We start from the raw sequence: 22720 nt of genomic DNA on the forward strand, positions 1-22720 counted from the left end.
CCTTCCAGCACCCCCCACTCCGGATCCAGCTGTGACCCTCCCCATTCTGGATCCAGCTGTGCCACTTCCAGCAGCCCCCATTCCAGATTCAGCTGTGCCCGTGGCTTTGGATCCAGCTGTGCCCCCCCCCTTCCGGATCCAGCTGTGCTCGCTCCATTCCAGATCCAGCTGTCCCCCCCATTCCAGATCCAGCTGTGCCCCCCCATTCCAGATCCAGCTGTGCCCCCTCCCCCATTCTGGATCCAGCTGTGCCCCCCCTTTCAGATCCAGCTGTGCTCCCTCCCCCATTCCGGATCCAGCTGTTCCCCCCATTCCGGATCCAGCTGTTCCCCCCCCCATTCCAGATCCAGCTGTGCCCCCCCCTTCCAGATCCAGCTGTTCCCCCCCTCCCCCGTTCCGGATCCAGCTGTTCCCCCCCCCTTCCAGATCCAGCTGTGCCCCCCATTCCGGATCCAGCTGTTCCCCCCCCCCTTCCAGATCCAGCTGTTCCCCCCCCCATTCCAGATCCAGCTGTTCCCCTCTCCCCCATTCCAGATCCAGCTGTGCCCCTTCAAGCCCCGCCCCCCTGTGCGGCCGTGGCCCCGCCCCTTCAAGGCCCCGCCCCCTCCCGCCCCTCAGCCAATCAGATCGTTTCTCATCGCGCGGCCCCACCCATGGGGCGCAGGCGCGTGGGCGTGGCCTGGCCGCGGCGCGGGCCAATGGCAGCGCGCGTCTCTCCGGGCCAATGGGAGGCGGCGGCTCTGCGGGGCGGAGGGAGCCGGAGCGGCGGCCGGGCCGGGGCCGGTACCAACGGGGGCAACCGGGGGGGGGGGGGGCGGTCGGTACCAACACAGGGAGGGGGACAGGGCCCGGGGACAACCGGGGGACAACGGGGGGCTGATGCCAACCGGGGAGGGGGGACAGGGGTCGGTTCCAACCGGGGGGAGGGCGGGACCAACCGGGGGGGGGCCCGGAACCAACCCTGTGAGGGGACGGGGCCGGTACCAAGCGGAGGGAGGGGACGGGCCTCGGTACCGAGTGGGGGTGTGGGGGGAAAAACCTCTTCTGAGAGTGTGAAATGGGTCAAAATCCACCCCGAGATGGGTCTAAATTTCAGCTTGAAGTGGGTCAAAATCTACTCTGAAACGGGTGAAAGTTTCGTCTTGAAGTGGGTCAGAAATCCATCCCAAAATGGGTCAAAATCCACCCTGGAATGGGTCAGAAATTCACCCCCAAGCGCGTCAAAATCCATCCCAAAATGGCTCAGAATCCACCCTGGAATGGGTCAGAAATTCACCCCCAAGTGGGTCAAAATCCATCCCAAAATGGCTCAGAATCCACCCTGGAATGGGTCAGAAATTCACCCCCAAGTGGGTTAAAAATCCACCCCCAAGCGGGTCAAAATCCACCCCAAAATGGGTCAAAATCCAGAACGCATCCAAATCCGTCCTGACACGAATCCAAATCCACCTCAAGAAGGGTCCAAATTCCACCCTGAGACGGGTCCGAAATCCCTCCTGAAAATCCCCAAATCCACCGCTAAACGCCTCCAAAATCCATCTGGGAACGAGCTGGGAATGCCTCCAAAATCCACCCTTTTCCCCCCAAAAAAAACCCCCCGGAATTTGCTCCGTCCCATCTCCCTCATCCCCATCCCTCCACTGTCACTGGGCTTGGTTTCACTGGGATTTCTGTGGATGGAAGAGGCGGGAAGCGGATCCAGGAGATCCCAACCCCTTTTCCCCCTGCGGTGCATCCCAGGCTCTGGGAGCCTCGGGAATTCCATTCCGGAGCCTCATCCCTGCTTTTCCCCCTCGGGAAGGCGCCGCCATGCCGCTGTGCCAGCGTGGGGTGAAGGCCGAGGCCGAAGGCTGCGGATTCCCGGCCGGCTCCGGGGTCAAGGTGTTCCTGCACTGGAGCGGGGACGAGGAGCGGGAACGCTGCCGGGTTTATTCCCAAGGATCCCTCAGCGCCGAGGAAATCTGCATCGACCTCTCCCGCAGGATCGGTGAGCGGCGGTCCCGGTTTGCCGAGGGATTCCCGGTTTTCTGAGGGATTCCCGGTTTGCCGAGGGATTCCCAGCTTTCTGAGGGATTCCCGGTTTTCTGATGGATTCCTGGTTTGCCGAGGGATTCCCGGTTTGCTGAGGGACTCCCAGTTTGCCGATGGATTCCTGGTTTGCCGAGGGATTCCCAGTTTTCTGATGGATTCCCGGTTTGCTGAGGGAATCCCGGTTTGCTGAAGGATTCCCGGTTTGCTGAAGGATTCCCGGTTTGCCGAGGGATTCCCGGTTTTCTGAGGGATTCCTGGTTTTCTGATGGATTCCTGGTTTGCCGAGGGATTCCCGGTTCTCTGAGGGATTCCCAGCTTTCTGAGGGATTCCCAGCTTTCTGAGGGATTCCCAGTTTGCCGAGGGATTCCTGGTTTGCCGAGGGATTCCCGGTTTGCTGATGGATTCCCAGTTTGCCGAGGGATTCCCGGTTTTCTGAGGGATTCCTGGTTTTCTGAGGGACAGGGAATGGGGCAGGGGGGGATCCCACTGCGTCCTGCCCCGAGGCTGAGGAATTCCTGAGGAATGCCAGATTTTCTGAGGAAAACACCAGGAATTCCCAAGGAACACCAGGAATTCCCAGGGAAAGTCAGATTTTCCAGGGAAAACACCAGGAATTCCCAGGGAAGACACCAGGAATTCCCAGGGAACACCAGATCCTGACTGGATTCCTTCCCAAGGCTGAGAAATTCCCAGTTTTCTGATCCCCAGGGCTTTCTTGGGAATAAAACCCACTGGATGCTGTGGTTTGGTTTATTTTTTGGGAATAAAAACCTGCCGAGTTCGGGTTTACTGGGAATGAAACTGGCTGGGCTTGGGCTCGTTGGGAATTAAAGCAGCCGGAATTTTGCTCCTTGGGAATTAAACCAGCCGAGTTCCGGTCCCTTGGGAACAAAACCCCCTCTGGAATTCCGGTTTTTCTGGGAATACCCCCTCATCCCAGCTGCCCTTTCCCGCTTTTCGGGACTCTCTGGGCTTTATTTTTTTTTTTCCCCCTCCCGAGGGTTTTTTTTTGGGAAAACGTGGGGGTTTTTTTCCCCCCCATGGAAGACGGGATCTGTGGCATTCCCGGCAGGAATTACCCCGCTCTGCTACAGCCTCTTCGCCCTCTACGACCCCCAGAGCCGGATCTGGCTCCCGCCCAACCACCAGTTCCACATCGGGAAGGACACCAGCGTCAACCTGATCTTCAGGATGAGGTGAGGCCCCCTCCCGTTCCCATTCCCATTCCCAACCCCATCCCTGTGGGTGGAATCGGGGCAAAACCCTTGGGAAAGCTCTCCCAGCAAAAATCCCTGTCCTTATTCCCGCTCTTCCTCAGTCTCCTCCTCCCAGCGCGGGGACTTCCCAACAAGGGCTCTTCCAAAGGGTTTTGGGAGCGCCAGGGATCCTAAAAAGGGATGGGAAAAGGTTGAAATGATCCCGTTCCAGGCTGGAGGAGGCTGCTGCCCTTCATTCCCGGTGCGGACTCGTTCTCTGTGCTCACATCCCGTTTGTTTTAGGAATGTGGCTGATCCCTCTGTGCTTCCAAGACGTTTTATTCCTTAAAAAAAACCCCAAATGCACCGATTCCAGCCCGGAATGTGACTCCCAGCCCCTCTCCTCCTCTCCTCTTCCCATTCCAGGTATTATTTCCGGAACTGGCACGGGATGAACGACAAGGAGCCGGCGGTTTTCCGGAATGTGCCGCGCCCGGGGGATTCTCCCGAGGAGAAACCGCCCGGAGGAGCTTTACTGGACAGATCCTCCTTCGAGTACCTGTTTGAGCAGGTGACGGGGCGGGATTGGGAAAAAACGGGATTGATTTCCTTCAATCCGGCCAGATTTGGGGAAAAAACGGGATTGATTTCCTTCAATCCAGTTGGATTTGGGAAAAACCGGGATGATTCCCCTCAATACGGCTGGATTTGGGAAAAACTGGGATGATTTTCCTTAATCCAGATGGATTTGGGAAAAACCGGGATTGATTTCCCTTAATGCAGCTGGATTTGGGAAAAACTGGGATTGATTCCCCTCAATCCAGGTGGATTTGGGAACAAACGGGATTGATTTCCCTCAATGCAGCTGGATTTGGGAAAAAAAGGGGATTGATTTCCCTCAATACGGCTGGATTTGGGAACAAACGGGATTGATTTCCTTCAATCCGGCTGGATTTGGGAAAAACTGGGATTGATTTCCTTCAATCCAGCTGGATTTGGGAAAAACTGGGATTGATTTCCTTCAATCCAGGTGGATTTGGGAAAAACTGGGATGATTTTCCCTCAATCCAGCCGGATTTGGGAAAAAATGGGATTAATTTCCTTCAATCCAACTGGATTTGGGAAAAACGGGGATTGATTTCCTTCAATCCAGATGGATTTGGGGAAAAACCGGGATTGATTTCCTTCAATCCAGCCGGATTTGGGAAAAAAACGGGATTGATTCCCCTCAATCCAGGTGGATTTGGGAAAAACCGGGATTGATTCCCCTCAATCCATCCGGATTTGGGAAAAAATGGGATTGATTTCCCTCAATCCATCCGGATTTGGCTCAGGATCCCTTTTTCCACCCCCAGGGGTTTATTTAGGGATTAACACCCCCCTGAGTTTTCCCTTTGGAAAGCTTTGATCCCGCTGCGATTGGGGTGGGATCCTGTAATCCCACGGGATCATTTTTTAACCTTTTAAGGGGAATTTGATTCCTTTGAAATTCAAAAAAACCAAACCCCAAAACCCCCAGGGAAAGGAAATGAGCTCGGGGCTGATTTTCCCCCCCCCCCGATTTCCGGCCAGGGGAAATTCGAGTTCATCAACGACGTCGCGTCCCTGAAGGATTTCCAGAGCGAGCCGGAGATCCAGAGGTTCAAGAACGAAAGTTTGGGAATGGCCGTGCTGCACCTCTCCCACATCGCCATCAAGAAGGGCATTTCCCTGGAGGAGGTGGCCAGGAAGTACAGGTGAAATTCCCGCTTTTCCAGAGGCGTTTCTCCCCGCTTTTCCCCTTTTCCTTCCTCGTTTCCCTCGCTCTGGGGAAGCCGCGTTTCCTCCCTCGCCACCGGCGCGTCCCGACCTCTTCCCAGCCGAGGTTTTCCAAGGGTTTTCCAGGGGTTTTCCAAGGGTTTTCTGGGTGGTTTATTCCAAGGGCTTCCTCAGAGTTTTCCAAGGGTTTTCTGGGTGGTTTATTCCAAGGTTTTTCTCAGTTTTCCAGGGGTTTTCTGGGAATTTTTAGACGGTTTTCCAAGGGTTTTCTGGGTGGTTTATTCCAAGGGTTTCCTCAGAGTTTTCCAAGGGTTTCCTGAGAATTTTTAGAAGGTTTTCCAAGGCTTTTCTGGGTGTTTTATTCCAAGGCTTTTCTCAGAGTTTTCCAAGGGCTTTCTGAGAATTTTTGGAGGTTTTTCCAAGGCTTTTCTGGATGGTTTATTCCAAGGGTTTCCTCAGAGTTTTCCAAGGGTTTTCCAAGGATTTTTCAAGAACTTCTGGAGGGTTTTCCAAGGGATTTCTGGATGGTTTATTCCAAGGGTTTCCTCAGCGTTTTCCAAGGGTTTTCTGGGAATTTTTAGAAGGTTTTCCAAGGGTTTTCTGGGTGGTTTATTCCAAGGCTTTTCTCGGTTTTCCAAGAATTTTTGGAGGGTTTTCCAAGGGATTTCTGGGTGGTTTATTCCAAGGGTTTCCTCAGAGTTTTCCAAGGGTTTTCCAGGGGCTTTCCAAGAACTTTTGGAGGGTTTTTCAAAGGTTTTCTGGGTGGTTTATTCCAAGGGTTTCCTCAGAGTTTTCCAAGGGTTTTCCGGGAGTTTTTAGACGGTTTTCCAAGGGTTTTCTGGGTGGTTTATTCCAAGGGTTTCCTCAGAGTTCTCCGAGGGTTTTCTGAGAGTTTTCCGAGGCTTTTTTGAGGTTTTTCCCGCCATTTCTTGGCAGCTTCAAGGACTGCATCCCGCGCTCCTTCCGCCGCCAGATCCAGCAGAACAACTTCCTGACGCGCTTCCGGATGAAGAACGTCTTCCGCCGCTTCCTGCGGCACTTCCAGCGGCACACGGTGGCCGCCGGGAAGCTGTCGGAGCGGGATGTGATGTACAAGTACCTGGCCACCCTGGAACACCTGGCTCCCGGATTTGGGAGCGAGCTTTTCCCGGCGTTTTCCCTGGAAACGGCGTCCGAAGGGGAGAAGGGGCCGCCCTGCGCCAACGGGAGCCGGGAGCGGCCGCCGATCCCGAGGGATTTTCCGGTCACTCACCACGTCCTGGTCACCGGCACCGGAGGGATCCAGTGGCGGCCGGTGGCCGGAGAGGTGGGTTGGGATGAGGTGGTTTTGGGATGAGCCATTCCCGACCCAAATCCTGTTATTTTCCCCTCGGTTTGCGGTGCTGGGGCGCTCTGAGCGTTCCTCGAGTTCTTTTTCCAGTTCCTCCCAGTTTGCCTGGAGCCTTTCCCAGCATTCCCATCCAAATCCATTCCCACACCATCTCCTTCTCCTCGGCTTGTGCATCCCCAGACACCCCAGAACCCCCAATCCCACCCCAAAACCCCCCAAATCCATGTGGGATCACCCCAAATCCCACCTGATCCCAAAGCTCCATCCACAGACACCCCAAAACCCCCAATCCCACCCCAAAACCCCCCAAATCCATGTGGGATCACCCCAAATCCCACCTGATCCCAAAGCCCCAATCCACCCCGTCCCAACTTTGTGCTCCCATGCTTCCCCTCAGCCTCCAGCTCATCCCAGTTTCCCCAGTACCCACCTCCCCACCCCAAACCCTTCCCAGCAGCAGGAAAAACCTGGAATTCTCCCCACAGAGCGTGGAAAACTTCTCCCAGCGTGGATATTTTGGGAGGAAAAGCGGGAATAAGGAGCCGGAGGCGCCGCCGGCCGAGCCCCAGTGGTGCCATTTCTGCGATTTCCGGGAAATCACCCACGTGGTGGTCAAGGATTCCAGGATCTGCATCCACCGGCAGGACAACGAGTGCCTGGTGGGTGGGGATGCATCCCTCGGATGTTGGGATCATGGAATTTTTCTTCCCGGATGGGGAAGAGGCAGCGCTGGGAAGAGCGAGGGTTTTTATGGGGGTTTTTGAGGTTTTTCCAAGAGTTATCCAAGGGTTTTCCAAGGGTTTTATGGGTGTTTTATTCCAAGGGTTTGCTGAGAGTTTTCCAAAGATTTCCCAAGAGTTTTCCCAAAGGTTTTCCAAGGGTTTCCTGAGGGTTTTCCAAGGGTTTCCTGAGGGTTTTCCTGAGGGTTTTCCAAGGGTTTCCTGAGGGTTTTCCTGAGGGTTTCCTGAGGGTTTTCCACGGGTTTTGTGAGGGTTTCCTGAGGGTTTTCCACAGGTTTCCTGAGGGTTTCCTGAGGGTTTTCCACGGGTTTCCTGAGGGTTTCCTGAGGGTTTTCCACGGGTTTCCTGAGGGTTTTCCACGGGTTTCCTGAGGGTTTTCCATGGGTTTTATGAGGGTTTTCTGAGGGTTTCCCGAGGCCTTTAAGAGCGTTTTTTTCCCAAGAGTTTTCCAGGGCTTTTCTGAGAGTTTTTTGAGGGTCTCCTGAGGGTTTCCCAGGAGTTTTCCGAGGACTTCCCGAGCGTTTCCCGCTCTCCTCCCCAGGAGGTGCAGCTGCCGTGCCCCGGGAGCGCGCTGTCCCTGGTGTCGCTGGTGGACGGATATTTCCGGCTGACGGCCGACTCCAGCCATTACCTGTGCCACGACGTGGCCCCGCCGCGGCTGCTGCTGAGCCTGCACCACGGCATCCACGGGCCCATGCAGTGAGTGCGGCTTCCCTGTGATCCCAGGGATCATCCCGGATCCCGGGGGATCATCCCGGATCCCTGGGGATCATCCCGGAGCTGTTCCGCGTCCTTGGGGTGGTCCCTGGCTGTTTCATTTCCTTTGGGTTCATCCTGAGCCATTCTGTCCTCAGGGCTCATCCCAAATCATTCCCTGTCCTCAGGGCTCATCCAGGTGTCCCTGGAGCTCTCCCAGAGCCATTCCATGTCCTTCAGATTCATCCCAAATCATTCCCTGTTCTCAGAGCTCATCCAGGTGTCCTCAGGGCTCATCCCAAATCATTCCCTGTCCTAAGGGCTCATCCAGGTGTCTTTCAGATTCATCCCAAATCATTCCCTGTCCTCAGAGCTCATCCCAAATCATTCCCTGTTCTCAGGGCACATCCAGGTGTCCTCAGGGCACATCCAGGTGTCCTCAGGGCTCATCCCAAATCATTCCCTGTCCTCAGGGCTCATCCAGGTGTCCCTGGAGCTCTCCCAGAGCCATTCCATGTCCTTCAGATTCATCCCAAATCATTCCCTGTCCTCAGAGCTCATCCCAAATCATTCCCTGTCCTCAGGGCACATCCAGGTGTCCTCAGGGCTCATCCCAAATCATTCCCTGTCCTAAGGGCTCATCCAGGTGTCCTTTAGATTCATCCCAAATCATTCTCTGTCCTCGGGGCTCATCCCAATTAATTTCTTTTCCTCAGGAGCTTATCCTAATCCATTCCCTGCCCTTGGGGCTCATCCCAATCCATCCTCTGCCCTCGGGGCTCATCCCAGTCCATGCCCTCCCTCCCTTTTCCAGGGAGGAGTTCGTTTTCGCCAAGCTCCGCCGGGAAGAGCCGGAGGAAGGGCTCTACATCCTCCGCTGGAGCGTCCTGGATTTCAACCGGATGATTCTCTCCGTGCTCAAGAGGAGCCAGCAGCAGGTAGGGACGCGATTCCCAGCTCGGAATTCCCGGGAACTGCCAGCTCCGAGAGCTTTGTGCCTTCAACTCCTGCCTCAATCCCGCTTTTCCAGGCTCCTGGAGCGCCGGGAGCCTTCAAGTACCGGCAATTCCGCATCCAGAAGAAGGGGGATTCCTTCGTGCTGGAAGGCTGGGATCGGGAATTCCCGACCCTGCGGGAACTCCTGGATGTGCTCAAGGGCTGCACCCTCAAATCCGGCGAGGAAAACTTCACAGTGAAGAGGTGCTGCCCGCCCAAGCCGGGAGGTGAGGACAGGGATCATCCCTCGGGATCGGGAACGGCCGGAATTCCTGGGATTTTCGCTGCTCTGACTCCCGGGATTCACTGGGGGAGGTGGAGGGAATCCACTCTGCTTTCCTGGGATTCCCAGGGATGGATGGAGGGAGCCCTGCTTCCCTGGGATTCACCCTGGGAATGAAGGGACCAGCTCTGCTCTCCTGGCATTCTCAGGGAGCTCACGGGGTTCCCATTCCCTCTTTTCCCAGAGATCTCGGACCTGCTGATCACCAGGAAGGCGAAGGATAACGGGAAGCAGATCCTGAACCTCACCCAGCTCAGCTTCCACCAGATCCGCAAGAACGAGATCACGCAGGTGCTGCTTTCCCGGGATTTCCGCTGCTCTGGTTTCCTGGGATTCACTGGGGGAGGTGGAGGAATCCTCTCTGATTCCCGGGAATTTCACTGCTCTGATTCCCAGGATTCACTGGGAGAGGTGGAGGAATCCTTGCTGATTCCCGGGAATTTCACTGCTCTGATTCCCAGGATTCACTGGGGGAGGTGGAGGAATCCTTGCTGATTCCCGGGAATTTCACCACTCTGATTCCCGGGATTCACTGGGGGAGGTGGAGGAATCCTCGCTGATTCCCGGGAATTTGATTCCCGGGATTCACTGGGGGAGGTGGAGGAATCCTTGCTAATTCCCGGGAATTTCACCACTCTGATTCCCGGGATTCACTGGGGGAGGTGCAGGAATCCTCGCTGATTCCTGGGAATTTCACCGCTCTGATTCTTGGGATTCACTGGGGGAGGTGCAGGAATCCTCTCTGATTCCTGGGAATTTCACCGCTCTGATTCCCGGGATTCACTGGGGGAGGTGGAAGAATCCTCTCTACTTTCCTGGGATTCTTGGGAATGGAGGGATCAGCTCTGCTTTCCTGGGATTCCCTCCAGATCCCAGGATGCTCCCACACCCCTTGCCCAGCCAGCGGGATGGATTTGCTGTTTCCTCCCTTCCCTTTCCAAGGAAAAAGGAGGGAAAAACCCCCACGGAAGCGGCTTTTTCCCACAGTGGGACGCAGAGGGAAGTTCCAGATGAGAATTCCCACATTCCCAAGGTCCAACAGCTCCCGTTTTTCCCCCTTTTCCCAGCGGGCCCACCTAGGCCAGGGCACCCACACCAACATCTACGACGGGGTCCTGAGCGTCTGCGGGAATTTCGGGAATTCCGGGAACGATGACGAGGCCGAGTATTTTTCCACGGAGCAGAACAACAACAACAGCCGGGAGCTGCACGTGGTGCTCAAAGTGCTGGATCCCAGCCACAGGGACATCGCCCTGGTGAGCCCTGCCCGGGATTTGGGGGAAAACATGGATTTGGGGGGGGTGGGATAGGGATCCAAAAGGGCTGGAATGTGGCCCCAGAAGGGCTGGAATGGGGATCCCAGGGCTGGAATTTGCCTCCAAGGGCTGGAATTTAGCTCCAGGGGCTGGAATGTGGCTCCAAAAGGGCTGGAATGGGGCTCCAAGGGCTGGAATGTGGCCACAGAAGGGCTGGAAAACAGATCTGGAAAGGGTGGGATGTGGCTCCAGAAAGGCTGGGATGGGGCTCTAAAAGGGGCTGGGATGGGGCTCCAAAAGGGGCTGGGATGGGGCTCCCAAAGGGGCTGGGATGGAGTTCCAAAGGGGCTGGAATTTGGCTCCAAAGGGGCTGGGATGGGGCTCCAAAAGCCTGGGATGGGGCTCCAAAAGGGGCTGGGATGGGGCTCCCAAAGCCTGGGATGGGGCTCCAAAAGGGGCTGGGATGGGGCTCCAAAAGGGCTGGAATTGGGCTCCAAAGGGGCTGGAATTTGGCTCCAGAGGGGCTGGGATGGGGCTCCAAAAGGGCTGGGATTTGGCTCCCAAAGCCTGGAACTGGGCTCCAAAGGGGCTGGGATTTGGCTCCAAAAGCCTGGGATGGGGCTCCAAAGGGGCTGGGATTTGGCTCCCAAAGCCTGGGATGGGGCTCCCAAAGCCTGGGATGGGGCTCCCGGGAGCTCTGCGGCCCCTCTGGAATGCCGGGATGCCCGTGCCATTCCCGCTGTCCCCGCAGGCGTTCTTCGAGAGCGCCAGCCTCATGTCCCAGGTGTCCCACGTGCACCTGGCCTTCGTGCACGGCGTCTGCGTCCGCGGCTCCGAGAGTAAGTGCGGAACATTCCCGGCCCCTTTTCCCGCCCGAATCCCGGGGGATCATCCCGGATTTTCCCCGCAGACATCATGGTGGAGGAGTTTGTGGAGCACGGGCCCCTGGATGTGCTGCTCCGCAAGGAGAAGGGCCGGATCTCCGTGGGGTGGAAAATCACCGTGGCCAAGCAGCTGGGAAGCGCCTTGAGCTACCTGGTAATTCCAGCTGGGAATTCTCGTGGATGTCCTGCAGTGCTTCCCCTCCATTTTCCAAGGAAATAACCCCATTTTGGGGATTATTCCGCCTTTCCTGCAGCCCATTCTCGCTCTTTCTTCCCCGTTCTGGGAATTCCAGTCCTCCACGGATTCATTTTGGGGCTGGGAAAAGCGAGGGATGGGGATGGGATTCTGAGCAGGGAGTTGGGAACGGGGCTGGAAAAGCCCTTTTTATCATTTTATTCCCTGTTTTGGGTTGATTTCGGAGCAAAATCCCAAGACAGGGAGGTGAAATTCCAGCTTTTATATCCCAGAGGCTTCGCCTTGCCCTGTGGCATTGCTGGGATCTTTCCCAATACTTTTTTTCCCAATATTCGCTTATTATTGGGAAACTGTTGGAATTTTTCATTGGAAAAATTATTATTGGAACATTTATTATGGGAAAATTATGGCAATTTTTTAATGGGGAAATTTATTACTGGGAAATTTATTATAGGAAAATTATTATGGGAAAAAATTTTAACGGGGAAATTTATTATTGGGAATTTTATTATCAGGAAACCGGAAAATATTCACGATAAATAAACAATAATAGATTTCTTTTTTTTTTTTGGGAGGGGGAAAAATTTGAATTGGGGAAAAAAATTCCCAATTTTCCCTTTTCCCTCTGCTTTTCCCAGGAGGATAAGAACCTGGTGCACGGGAATGTGTGTGCCAAGAACATCCTGCTGGCCAGGAAAGGGCTGGAGGACGGATCCGTGCCCTTCGTGAAGCTCAGCGATCCCGGGGTCAGCTTCACGGTGCTCTCCCGGGAAGGTACGGGATCATCCCGGCCTGGAATGGGGCAGGGATGGATTTCCGGGGGGAAAATCCAGGATCCCATCGTTTTATATTAAATATCCCATGTTTATACCTTTAATATCCCATATTTTTATGTTTAATATCCTATATTTTACACCTTTACTATTCCTTAGTTTTGTATTTAATACCCCACATTTTCCACCTCGAATAGCCCACATTTTACAGCCTTAATATCCCACATTTTTCTATTTAATATCCCACATTTTCCAGCTCGAATAGCCCACATTTTTCTATTGAATATCCCACATTTTCCACCTCGAATATCCCACATTTTTCCATTGAATATCCCACATTTTCCAGCTCGAATAGCCCACATTTTTGTATTGAATATCCCACATTTTACACCTTGAATATCCCATACTTCTATACGCGATATAAATACATAAAAATATTTCATTCCCACCCCATCCCAACACTTCTCCCGTGGGATCCTCCCCTCAGAACGCGTGGACAGAATTCCCTGGATCGCCCCGGAATGCGTCCGGGATATCGGGAACCTCACCACAGCCGCGGACAAGTGGAGTTTTGGGACAACACTCCTGGAAATCTGCTTCGACGCCGACGTCCCGCTGAAGGAGCGGACACCCTCCGAGGTGATTCCCGCTGTTTTCCTCATTCCTGCCTGGATTTGAAGGTTGGAGAGTGAGTTTTTTTGCCTCGGTTTTCCCGCAGAAGGAGCGTTTTTATGAGAAGAGGCACCGGCTGCCGGAGCCTTCCTGCCGGGAATTGGCCTCGCTGATCTCCCAGTGCCTCAATTACACCCCTGTGGAGCGTCCGTCCTTCCGGACCGTCCTGAGGGATCTCACCCGGCTCCAGCCGCACAGTGAGGGAAAATCCCGGGGTTTTGTGAGGGAAAGGGGCGTGAGGGGAGCTCACCCGGCTCCAGCCGCTCCGTGAGGGAAAATCCCGGGGTTTTGTGGGGGAAAGGGGCGTGAGGGATCTCACCCGGCTCCAGCCGCACCGTGAGGGAAAATCCCGGGATTTTGTGGGGGAAAAGGGGCGTGAGGGATCTCACCCGGCTCCAGCCGCTCCGTGAGGGGCGGGAAAGGAGGAAAATCCCGGGGTTTTGTGGGGAAGAAGGAGCGTGAGGGGATCTCACCCGGCTCCAGCCGCACCGTGACGGAAAATCCCGGTGTTTAGTGGGGGAAAGGGGCGTGAGGGGATCTCACCCGGCTCCAGCCGCGCCGTGAGGGGCGGGAAGGGGAAAATCGCGGCATTTTGTGAGGGAAAGGGGGAAAATCCCGGGGTTTTGTGGGGAAAAAGGGACGTGGGGGATCTCACCCGGCTCCAGCCGCACCGTGAGGGAAAATCCCAGAATTTTGTGGGGGAAAAGGGGCGTGAGGGATCTCACCCGGCTCCAGCCGCACCGTGAGGGGCGGGAAGGGGAAAATCGCAGCATTTTGTATGGGAAAGGGGGAAAATCCCGGGGTTTTGTGGGGAAAAGGGGCGTGAGGGATCTCACCCGGCTCCAGCCGCTCCGTGAGGGGCGGGAAAGGAGGAAAATCCCGGGGTTTTGTGGGGAAGAAGGAGCGTGAGGGGATCTCACCCGGCTCCAGCCGCACCGTGACGGAAAATCCCGGTGTTTAGTGGGGGAAAGGGGCGTGAGGGGATCTCACCCGGCTCCAGCCGCGCCGTGAGGGGCGGGAAGGGGAAAATCGCGGCATTTTGTGAGGGAAAGGGGGAAAATCCCGGGGTTTTGTGGGGAAAAAGGGACGTGGGGGATCTCACCCGGCTCCAGCCGCACCGTGAGGGAAAATCCCGGAATTTTGTGGGGGAAAAGGGGCGTGAGGGATCTCACCCGGCTCCAGCCGCACCGTGAGGGGCGGGAAGGGGAAAATCGCAGCATTTTGTATGGGAAAGGGGGAAAATCCCGGGGTTTTGTGGGGAAAAGGGGCGTGAGGGATCTCACCCGGCTCCAGCCGCGCCGTGAGGGAAAATCCCGGGGTTTTGTGGGGGAAAAGGGGCGTGAGGGATCTCACCCGGCTCCAGCCGCTCCGTGAGGGGCGGGAAGGGGAAAATCGCGGCATTTTGTGAGGGAAAGGGGGAAAATCCCGGGGTTTTGTGGGGGAAAGGGGCGTGAGGGGATCTCACCCGGCTCCAGCCGCTCCGTGAGGGGCGGGAAGGGGAAAATCGCGGCATTTTATGGGGGAAAATCCCGGGGTTTTGTGGGGAAGAAGGAGCGTGAGGGATCTCACTCGGCTCCAGCCGCGCCGTGAGGGGCGGGAAGGGGAAAATCGCGGCATTTTGTGAGGGAAAGGGGGAAAATCCCGGGGTTTTGTGGGGAAAAAGGGACATGAGGGATCTCACCCGGCTCCAGCCGCACCGTGAGGGAAAATCCCAGAATTTTGTGGGGGAAAAGGGGCGTGAGGGATCTCACCTGGCTCCAGCCGCTCCGTGAGGGGCGGGAAGGGGAAAATCGCGGCATTTTGTGGGGGAAAATCCCGGGGTTTTGTGGGGAAGAAGGAGCGTGAGGGATCTCACCCGGCTCCAGCCGCACCGCGAGGGAAAATCCCGGTGTTTTGTGGGGAAAAGGGGCGTGAGGGATCTCACCCGGCTCCAGCCGCGCCGTGAGGGGCGGGAAGGGGAAAATCGCGGCATTTTGTGAGGGAAAAGGGGGAAAATCCCGGGGTTTTGTGGGGGAAAGGGGGGAAATCCTGCGGTTTTGTGGGGGAAAAGGGGCGTGAGGGATCTCACCCGGCTCCAGCCGCGCCGTGAGGGGCGGGAAGGGGAAAATCGCGGCATTTTGTGAGGGAAAAGGGGGGAAATCGCGGCATTTTGTGAGGGAAAAGGGGGGAAATCCTGCGGTTTTGTGGGGGAAAAGGGGCGTGAGGGATCTCACCCGGCTCCAGCCACACAGTGAGGGGCGGGAAGGGGAAAATCGCGGCATTTTGTGAGGGAAAGGGGGAAAATCCCGGGGTTTTGTAGGGGAAAAGAGGCGTGAGGGATCTCACCCGGCTCCAGCCGCACCGTGAGGGAAAATCCCGGGGTTTTGTGGGGGAAAAGGGGTGTGAGGGGATCTCACCAGACTCCAGCCGCGCCGTGACGGGCGGGAAGGGGAAAATCGCGGGATGTTGTGGGGAAAAGGGGGAAAATCCTGGGGTTCTGTGCGGGAAAGGGGCGTGAGAGTTCTCACCCGGCTCCAGCCGCGCCGTGAGGGGCGGGAAAGGAGGAAAATCCCGGGGTTTTGTGGGGAAAAAGGAGCGTGAGGGATCTCACCCGGCTCCAGCCGCACCGTGAGGGCCGGGAAGGGGAAAATCCTGGCATTTTGTGAGGGAAAGGGGGAAAATCCTGGGTTTTGTGGGGGAAAAGCGGGGAAATCGCGGGATTTTGTGGGGAAAAGGGAGATGAGGATCCTGGAGGGGTTGGGGATGTGGTGGTGGGGTGGGGTAGGGGATAGAAGGGGGAAAAGGCGGGGGGGAAAGAGGGATGAGGGGGGAAACGAGGGGGAAAGGGGGGAAAAAGGTAGGAAAAGGGAAGAAAAGAGAGGAAAAGGTTAAAAAAAGAGGGGGGAAAGAGAGGAAAAAGTTAAAAAGGGAGAGGGAAAAGGAAGAAAGAAAAAAGGTCGAGGGGAAAGAGGGCAAAAAAGGGGGAAAAAGGTAATAGAAAAGGCAAAAAGAGAGGGAAAAAAGGAAAACTCAAGGTCCTTCCCAGACCTCGTGGACATCACCTCGGTAAATCCCGACTTCCCCGTGTCGGATCCCACGGTCTTCCAGAAGCGGTACCTGAAGAAAATCCGGGAGCTGGGGGAGGTCAGTGGCGTCCTGAATTCCAGAATTCTGGGCCTGGGGAAGCTGGGAGAGCTCCTTTCCCTGTCTGGATCCAAAATTCCACATTTTAATCCCTATTTCCACTCTTCAACCCCTTTTCCCTGCTGATTTTGCCCTCCTCCATCCCCCAGCTTTATTGCCCTCTCTGGATTCTCCCAGCACAGGGAAACCCCAAAACCTCCTTTCCATGGCCAAAAAAATTCCCAAAAAACTCCCTTGCAGGGCCACTTTGGGAAGGTGAGCCTGTGCTGCTATGACCCCACCAACGACGGCACCGGGGAGATGGTGGCGGTGAAATCCCTGAAATCCGGGAGCAGCCCCCAGCTCCTGAGCTCCTGGAAGAGGGAAATCCAGATCCTCAAGACCCTGTACCACGAGAACATCGTCAAGTACAAGGGGTGCTGCAGCGAGCAGGGTGAGGGAAAATCCCACAGGATTTTCCAGCTCCAGATCCGGTGTTTGGCCACAGAGAGGCTAAAAACCCCAATTCCCACATTTTTTGGTTGGGAATCGCTGTCCTGGAATGGATTTGGGGTTGTCCCCAAATTCCCATGAGGATGAGGGACATCAAGGGGGTCAGAGGGGGACATGGGTCTCAATCCATGTGGCATTTTCCAGCTCCAGATCTGGTTGTTAGAGGCTAAAAAACCCCAATTCCCACATTTTTTGGTGGGAAATCTCCGTCCTGGCAGGGATTTGGGGGTTCTCAGGGTGGTCCTCACATTCCCAAGTGTTTTTTCCAGGGGACAAGGTGGTGCAGCTGATCATGGAATACGTCCCGCTCGGAAGCCTCCGGGAATTCCTGCCCAAGCACCCCCTGAGCCTGTCCCACCTCCTGCTCTTTGCCCAGCAGATCTGCGAGGTGAGCCCAAAATGGGGCTGGATCCCAAAAAAAGGGATTATTCCCAAAAAACCAGGTTTGAGCACCTCAAAAATGGGGGTTACGGTCCCAAAATGTGGCTGAATTCCCAAAGAAATGGCGTTGGACCCTTTGGAAATGGGGCTGAATTCCCAAAAATGGGGTTGAACACCTAAAAATGGGGGTTACGGCCCCAAACTGCAGCTGAATTCCCAAAGAAATGGCGTTGGACCCTTTGGAAATGGGGCTGAATTCCCAAAAATGGGGTTGAACACCTAGAAATGGGGGTTACGGCCCCAAAATATCTCTGAATCCCCAAAAAATTGGTGTTGGACCCTTTGAAAATGGGGCTGAATTCCCAAAAATGGGGTTGACACCTCAAAATGGGGCTGAATGCCCCAAAATGGGTGTGATTCCCAAAAAAAAATAGGGATGAACCCCCCAGAAAATGGGACTGACACCTCAAAATGGGGCTTAATTCCCAAAAATATGGCTGATTCCCCAAAAAAAAAAAAAAAGGGGGGCTGAACCCCCCCAAAAAACAGGACTGACACCTACAAATGAGGCTGAACTCCCCGAAATGGGATTGAATTCCCCCAAAACCAGGGATGAACCCCTCAAAAACTGGGATCGCCACCCACAAAAGCGGCCGATCGCCAGAAAAAAAACCGAGCCAAACCCCTCCAAAATCCCTCCCAAAACAACTGAAAACCACCCCAAAACCCCTCTCCAAACCTCCCAAACCCCGCTGCCATCCCCTTTCCTCCGCCAGGGCATGGCCTACCTGCATTCCCTGCACTACATCCACCGGGACCTGGCAGCCCGGAACGTGCTGCTGGAGAACGAGCACGTGGTGAAGATCGGCGACTTCGGCCTGGCCAAGGCCGTGCCCGAGGGCCGCGAGTATTACCGGGTCCGGGAGGACGGCGACAGCCCCGTGTTCTGGTGAGGGCAGCCGGGATCCACCGGGCACGGGGTGGGCACAGGGAGGGGGGAACGGGGCAGGGACAGGGAGGGGGAAACGGGGCCGGGACAGGGAGGGGGGAACGGGCACAGGGAGGGGGGAACGGGGCAGGGACAGGGAGGGGGAACGGGGCAGGGACAGGGAGGGGGGAACGGGGCCGGGACAGGGAGGGGGGAACGGGGCCGGGCACAGGGAGGGGGGAACGGGGCAGGGACAGGGAGGGGGAAACGGGCACAGGGAGGGGGGAACGGGGCCGGGACAGGGAGGGGGGAACGGGGCAGGGACAGGGAGGGGGGAACGGGGCCGGGCACAGGGAGGGGGGAACGGGGCCGGGCACAGGGAGGGGGAACGGGGCAGGGACAGGGAGGGGGGAACGGGCACAGGGAGGGGGGAACGGGGCCGGGACAGGGAGGGGGGAACGGGCACAGGGAGGGGGGAACGGGGCCGGGACAGGGAGGGGGGAACGGCACAGGGAGGGGGAACGGGGCCGGGACAGGGAGGGGGGAACGGGCACAGGGAGGGGGGAACGGGGCCGGGACAGGGAGGGGGGAACGGCACAGGGAGGGGGAACGGGGCCGGGACAGGGAGGGGGGAACGGGGCCGGGACAGGGAGGGGGAAACGGGGCAGGGACAGGGAGGGGGGAACGGGGCAGGGCACAGGGAGGGGGGAACGGGGCAGGGCACAGGGAGGGGGAAACGGGGCAGGGCACAGGGAGGGGGGAACGGAGCAGGGTCAGGGAGGGGGAAACGGGGCAGGGACAGGGAGGGGGGAACGGGGTGGGCACAGGGAACGGGGCCGGGCACAGGGAGGGGGGAACGGGGCCGGGCACAGGGAGGGGGGAACGGGGCCGGGCACAGGGAGGGGGGAACGGGGCCGGGACAGGGAGGGGGGAGCGGGGCAGGGACAGGGAGGGGGGAACGGGGCCGGGGAAGCGGCGGCTCCCAACTCGCGGCCGCTCCCAGGTACGCCCCGGAGTGCCTCAAGGAGTGCAAGTTCTACTACGCCTCGGACGTGTGGTCCTTCGGGGTGACGCTCTACGAGCTGCTGACGCGCTGCGACGCCGCGAGCAGCCCCCCGGCCGTGAGTGCTGCTGGGGCTCCTGGGGTTTAGGGGAGTCCTGGGGTTTAGGGGATTCTTGGGTTTTGGGGGATTCCTGGGTTTTAGGGGATTCCTGGGGTTTAGGGGAGTCCTGGGGTTTGGGGGAGTCCTGGGGTTTAGGGGATTCCTGGGGTTTGGGGGAGTCCTGGGGTTTGGAGATTCTTGGGTTTTGGGGGGATTCCCGGGTTTTAGGGGATTCCTGGGGTTTAGAGGATTCCTGGGTTTTAAGGGAATCCACGGGATTTAGGGGATTCCTGGGTTTTAGGGGATTCCCAAAAATCTCCGGAGAGATCCCAAATTTTCCCTTTTCCCCCCAGAAATTCCTGGAGTTGATCGGGGCCACGCAGGGGCAGATGACGGTGCTGAGGCTGATCGAGCTCCTGGAGAGGGGCAGGAGGCTCCCGATGCCCCGGGATTGTCCCTGCGAGGTGGGAAAAGAGGGAAAAGGGGGATTGGGAAAGAGGAAAAGAGGGAAAAGGGGGATTGGGAAAGGGGGAAAAGGGGGAAAAGGAGGATTGGGAAAGAGGAAAAGGGGGAAAACGGGGGAAATTGGGATGGGAGGAGGGGGAAAACGGAGGGGGAAGAGGGAAAAGGGGGAGGGAAGGGGAGGAGGAAAAGTGGGGAAGGGGAAAAGAGGGGGAAGGGAAAGGAAAGGGAATGGGGAGAAAAAGAGGGAAATTGGGAAGAGAAGGAGGAGAAGTGGGGGAGAGGAAGGGAAAAAAGGAGGAGGGGAAAAAGTGGGAGAAGGAGGGAAAATGGGGAAGAAAAGGAGGAAAATGGGGAAAAAAAGGAGGAAAAATTAAGAAAGAAGGAGGAAAACGGGAAAGGGGGAGAAGTGAGGGAAAAGGGGAGCAGGAAAATGGGAAGGGAAGGGAAGGGAAGGGAAGGGAAGGGAAGGGAAGGGAAGGGAAGGGAAGGGAAGGGAAGGGAAGGGAAGGGAAGGGAAGGGAAGGGAAGGGAAGGGAAGGGAAGGGAAGGGAAGGGAAGGGAAGGGAAGGGAAGGGAAGGGAAGGGAAGGGCCGCACATTCCTGGAGGGCAGAGGGGAAGCTGGGGCTGCTTTTCCCGGCGTTTTCCCAGCTTTTCCCACGGTTTCCCAGCTTTTCCCAGCGTTTTCCCGGGTTTCCCCAGGTTTTCCTGGGCTTTTCCCAGGCTTTTCCCGGCTTTTCCCAGCTTTTCCCATGGTTTCCCGGGCTTTTCCCAGGTTTCCCCAGGCTTTCCCCGGACTTTTCCTGGGGTTTTCCCGGGATTTTCCCAGCTTTTCCCAGGCTTTTCCCAGGCTTTCCCCAGGCTTTTCCCGGCTTTTCCCGGCTTTTCCCAGCTTTCCCCAGCTTTTCCCGGTTTCCCATGGCTGCTCCCCTCCCAGGTTTACCGGCTGATGAAGAACTGCTGGGAGGCCGAGGCCTCCTTCCGCCCGGCCTTCCCCAACCTCATCCCGATCCTGAGGAATTTCCAGGAGAAGTATCGGGCCCAGGCGCCCTCCGTCTTCAACCTCTGCTGAGGGGAGGGGAGAGGGGGGGAATTCCCGAAAATCCCGTGGAATGGGGGGGGGGGGAAAAACCCCCCAAAAATTCATGGAAGTGGGGGAAAAAAACCCCAAAAATTCTGTGGAATGGGGGGAAAAGAAACTCCAAAAATTCTGTGGAATGGGGGGGGAAAAAAAACCCCAAAAATTCTGTGGAAACCCCCGAAAAAAAATCCATGGAAGGGGGAAAAAAAACCCCCAAAAAATTTATGGAAGTGGGGAAAAAAGCCCCAAAAAATCCATGGAAACCCTCAAAAAGAAATCCATGGAAGGGGGAAAAAAAACCCCAAAAATTTATGGAAGGGGACGGGGAAAAACCCCCAAAAATTCCATGGAAACCCCCAAAAAGAAATCCATGGAAGGGGGGAAAAAAAAACCCCAAAAATTTATGGAAGTGGGGAAAAAACCCCAAAAATTCTGTGGAAATCCCCAAAAATATTCCATGGAAGGGGTGAAAAAAAAAACCCAAAAAATTTATGGAAGTGGGAAGAAAAAACCCCAAAAAATTTATGGAAAGGGGGAAAAAAATCCCCAAAAAGTCCATGAAAGGGGAGAAAAAACCCCAAAAAATTCATGGAAGTGGGGAAAAAACCCCAAAATTCCATGGAATGTGGGAAACCCCCCCAAAAAATTTTATGGAAGGGGTGGAAAACCCAAAAAAAAAAAAAAAGAAATCCATGGAATGGGGTGGAAAAACCCAAAAAAAATCCCACGGAAAAGGGGGGGAAAAACCCCAAAATTTCCATGGACTGGGGTGGAAAACCCCAGAAAATCCATGGAATGTTGGGAAAAAAACCCCAAAAATGCCATGGAAGGAGCGGGGGACGCCCAATTCTGGACCCAACCCCCCCAAAAACCCCAAATTCGCCCCAAAATTCCCGATTCCCCCCCCCCCCCTTGAACACTGTGAACGAGACTGGGGCCGGAGGTTTTGGGGGAAAAGGGGTGGATTTCTGGAATTCTTGCCTTATTCCCAATCCCATCCTCTCCCGGGGGGGGGGAGGGGCTGGATCTCCTTCCTTCCCACCAGGATTTGGGGCCTTTTCCCCCAAAAAAAACCCCAAACAACAAAAAAAACCCCAAAAACCGGGAATTCTGCAAAAAAAAAACCCCAAAAAACAACAAACCCCAAACCCGTGGCACTTTATTGGGATTTTGGGGGAATTCCCCAAAAAATTCCCAGTTATTTATTGCCTGCTGTGCCCTCCCCCCCCCTCAGGATTTGGGGGAAAATCCCCCGGAATTGGGGGCGGGGGATGGGATCGGGGGGGGGGGGGGGAATCCCTCTGGAATTCGGGGTTTTGGGGGATCCGAAGGGGGATCCCAAATAAAGGATGGGAAAAATGGCCCAGATCCCTTTTGGGGCGGGGGCGCTGCGGGGCTGGGGGGTCTCTGGGGGATCTTTGGGGTCTCTGGGGGATCTTTGGGGTCTCTGGGGGGTCTTTGGGGTCTCTGGGGGTCTCTGGGGGATCTTTGGGGTCTCTGGGGGGTCTTTGGGGGATCTTCGGGGTCTCTGGGGGATCTTTGGGGTCTCTGGGGGGTCTTTGGGGTCTGCTTGGGGTCTCTGGGGGGGATCTTTGGGGTCTCTATGGGGGTTTTTAGGGGTCTCTACTTGGGCTATTTTGGGGGTCCCTATAGGGGATATTTTGGGGTCTCTATAGGGGGTGTTTGGGGTCTCTGTAGGGGATGTTCTGGGGTCTCTTTTCGGGCTATTTTGGGGTCTCTGTAGGGGTTTTTAGGGGTCTCTATTCAGGCTATTTTGGGGTCTCTATAGGAGATATTTTGGGGGTCTTTATAGGGTTTTTAGGGGTGTCTATAGGGGTGTTTTTGGGGTCTCTGTAGGGGTTTTTAGGGGTCTCTATAGGGGATATTTTGGGGTCTCTATTCGGGCTCTTTTGGGGTCTCTATAGGGGTTTTTTAGGGGTCTATGTAGGAGATGTTTGGAGCCTCTATTTGGTCTATTTTGGGGTCTCTATAGGGGTTTTTAGGGGTCTCTATTCAGGCTATTTTGGGGTCTCTATGGGGGTTTTTAGGGGTGTCTATAGGGGGTGTTTTGGGGTCTCTGTAGGGGTTTTTAGGGGTCTCTATAGGGGATGTTTTAGGGTCTCTATTCGGGCTCTTTTGGGGTCTCTATGGGGGTTTTTAGGGGCGTCTATAGGGGCGGTTTGGGGTCTCTGTAGGGGTTTTTAGGGGTCTCTATAGGGGCGGTTTGGGGTCTCTATGGGGGTTTTTAGGGGTCTCTATAGGGGTGGTTTGGGGTCTCTGTAGGGGTTTTTAGGGGTGTCTATAGGGGCGGTTTGGGGTCTCTATGGGGGTTTTTAG

The 22720-nt window shown here is 56.0% G+C and overlaps 2 protein-coding genes across 2 annotated transcripts in view; both read left to right on the top strand.

The window, feature by feature from the left end:
* The first annotated feature begins 738 nt into the window (after positions 1–738).
* On the top strand, positions 739–20473 carry TYK2 (tyrosine kinase 2). Its single transcript, XM_082299461.1, has 24 exons — positions 739–783; positions 1802–1987; positions 3105–3228; positions 3655–3799; positions 4801–4964; positions 5923–6292; positions 6802–6975; positions 7598–7755; positions 8567–8690; positions 8783–8975; positions 9216–9322; positions 10099–10287; positions 11039–11126; positions 11198–11325; positions 12006–12141; positions 12628–12779; positions 12859–13009; positions 15838–15935; positions 16176–16368; positions 16697–16815; positions 17585–17757; positions 18740–18857; positions 19193–19303; positions 20240–20473. The coding sequence occupies exons 2-24, from the start codon at positions 1810–1812 to the stop codon at positions 20372–20374; spliced, it is 3528 nt and encodes a 1175-aa protein (XP_082155587.1). The 5' UTR covers positions 739–783; positions 1802–1809; the 3' UTR covers positions 20375–20473.
* Positions 20474–22084: 1611 nt separating this feature from the next.
* The window catches only part of RAVER1 (ribonucleoprotein, PTB binding 1), a gene marked incomplete at its 5' end in the record, with an annotated part of 13502 nt that continues 12866 nt past the window's right edge, over positions 22085–22720 (top strand). Inside the window, one exon of the mRNA XM_082299320.1 lies at positions 22085–22123. Within this exon, the coding sequence (XP_082155446.1) occupies positions 22085–22123 (39 nt within the window). The remainder of the gene's footprint in view (positions 22124–22720) is intronic.

The sequence above is a fragment of the Coloeus monedula genome (genome assembly GCF_965178545.1).
Source record: "Coloeus monedula genome assembly, chromosome: 31".
Lineage (NCBI taxonomy): Eukaryota > Metazoa > Chordata > Aves > Passeriformes > Corvidae > Coloeus > Coloeus monedula.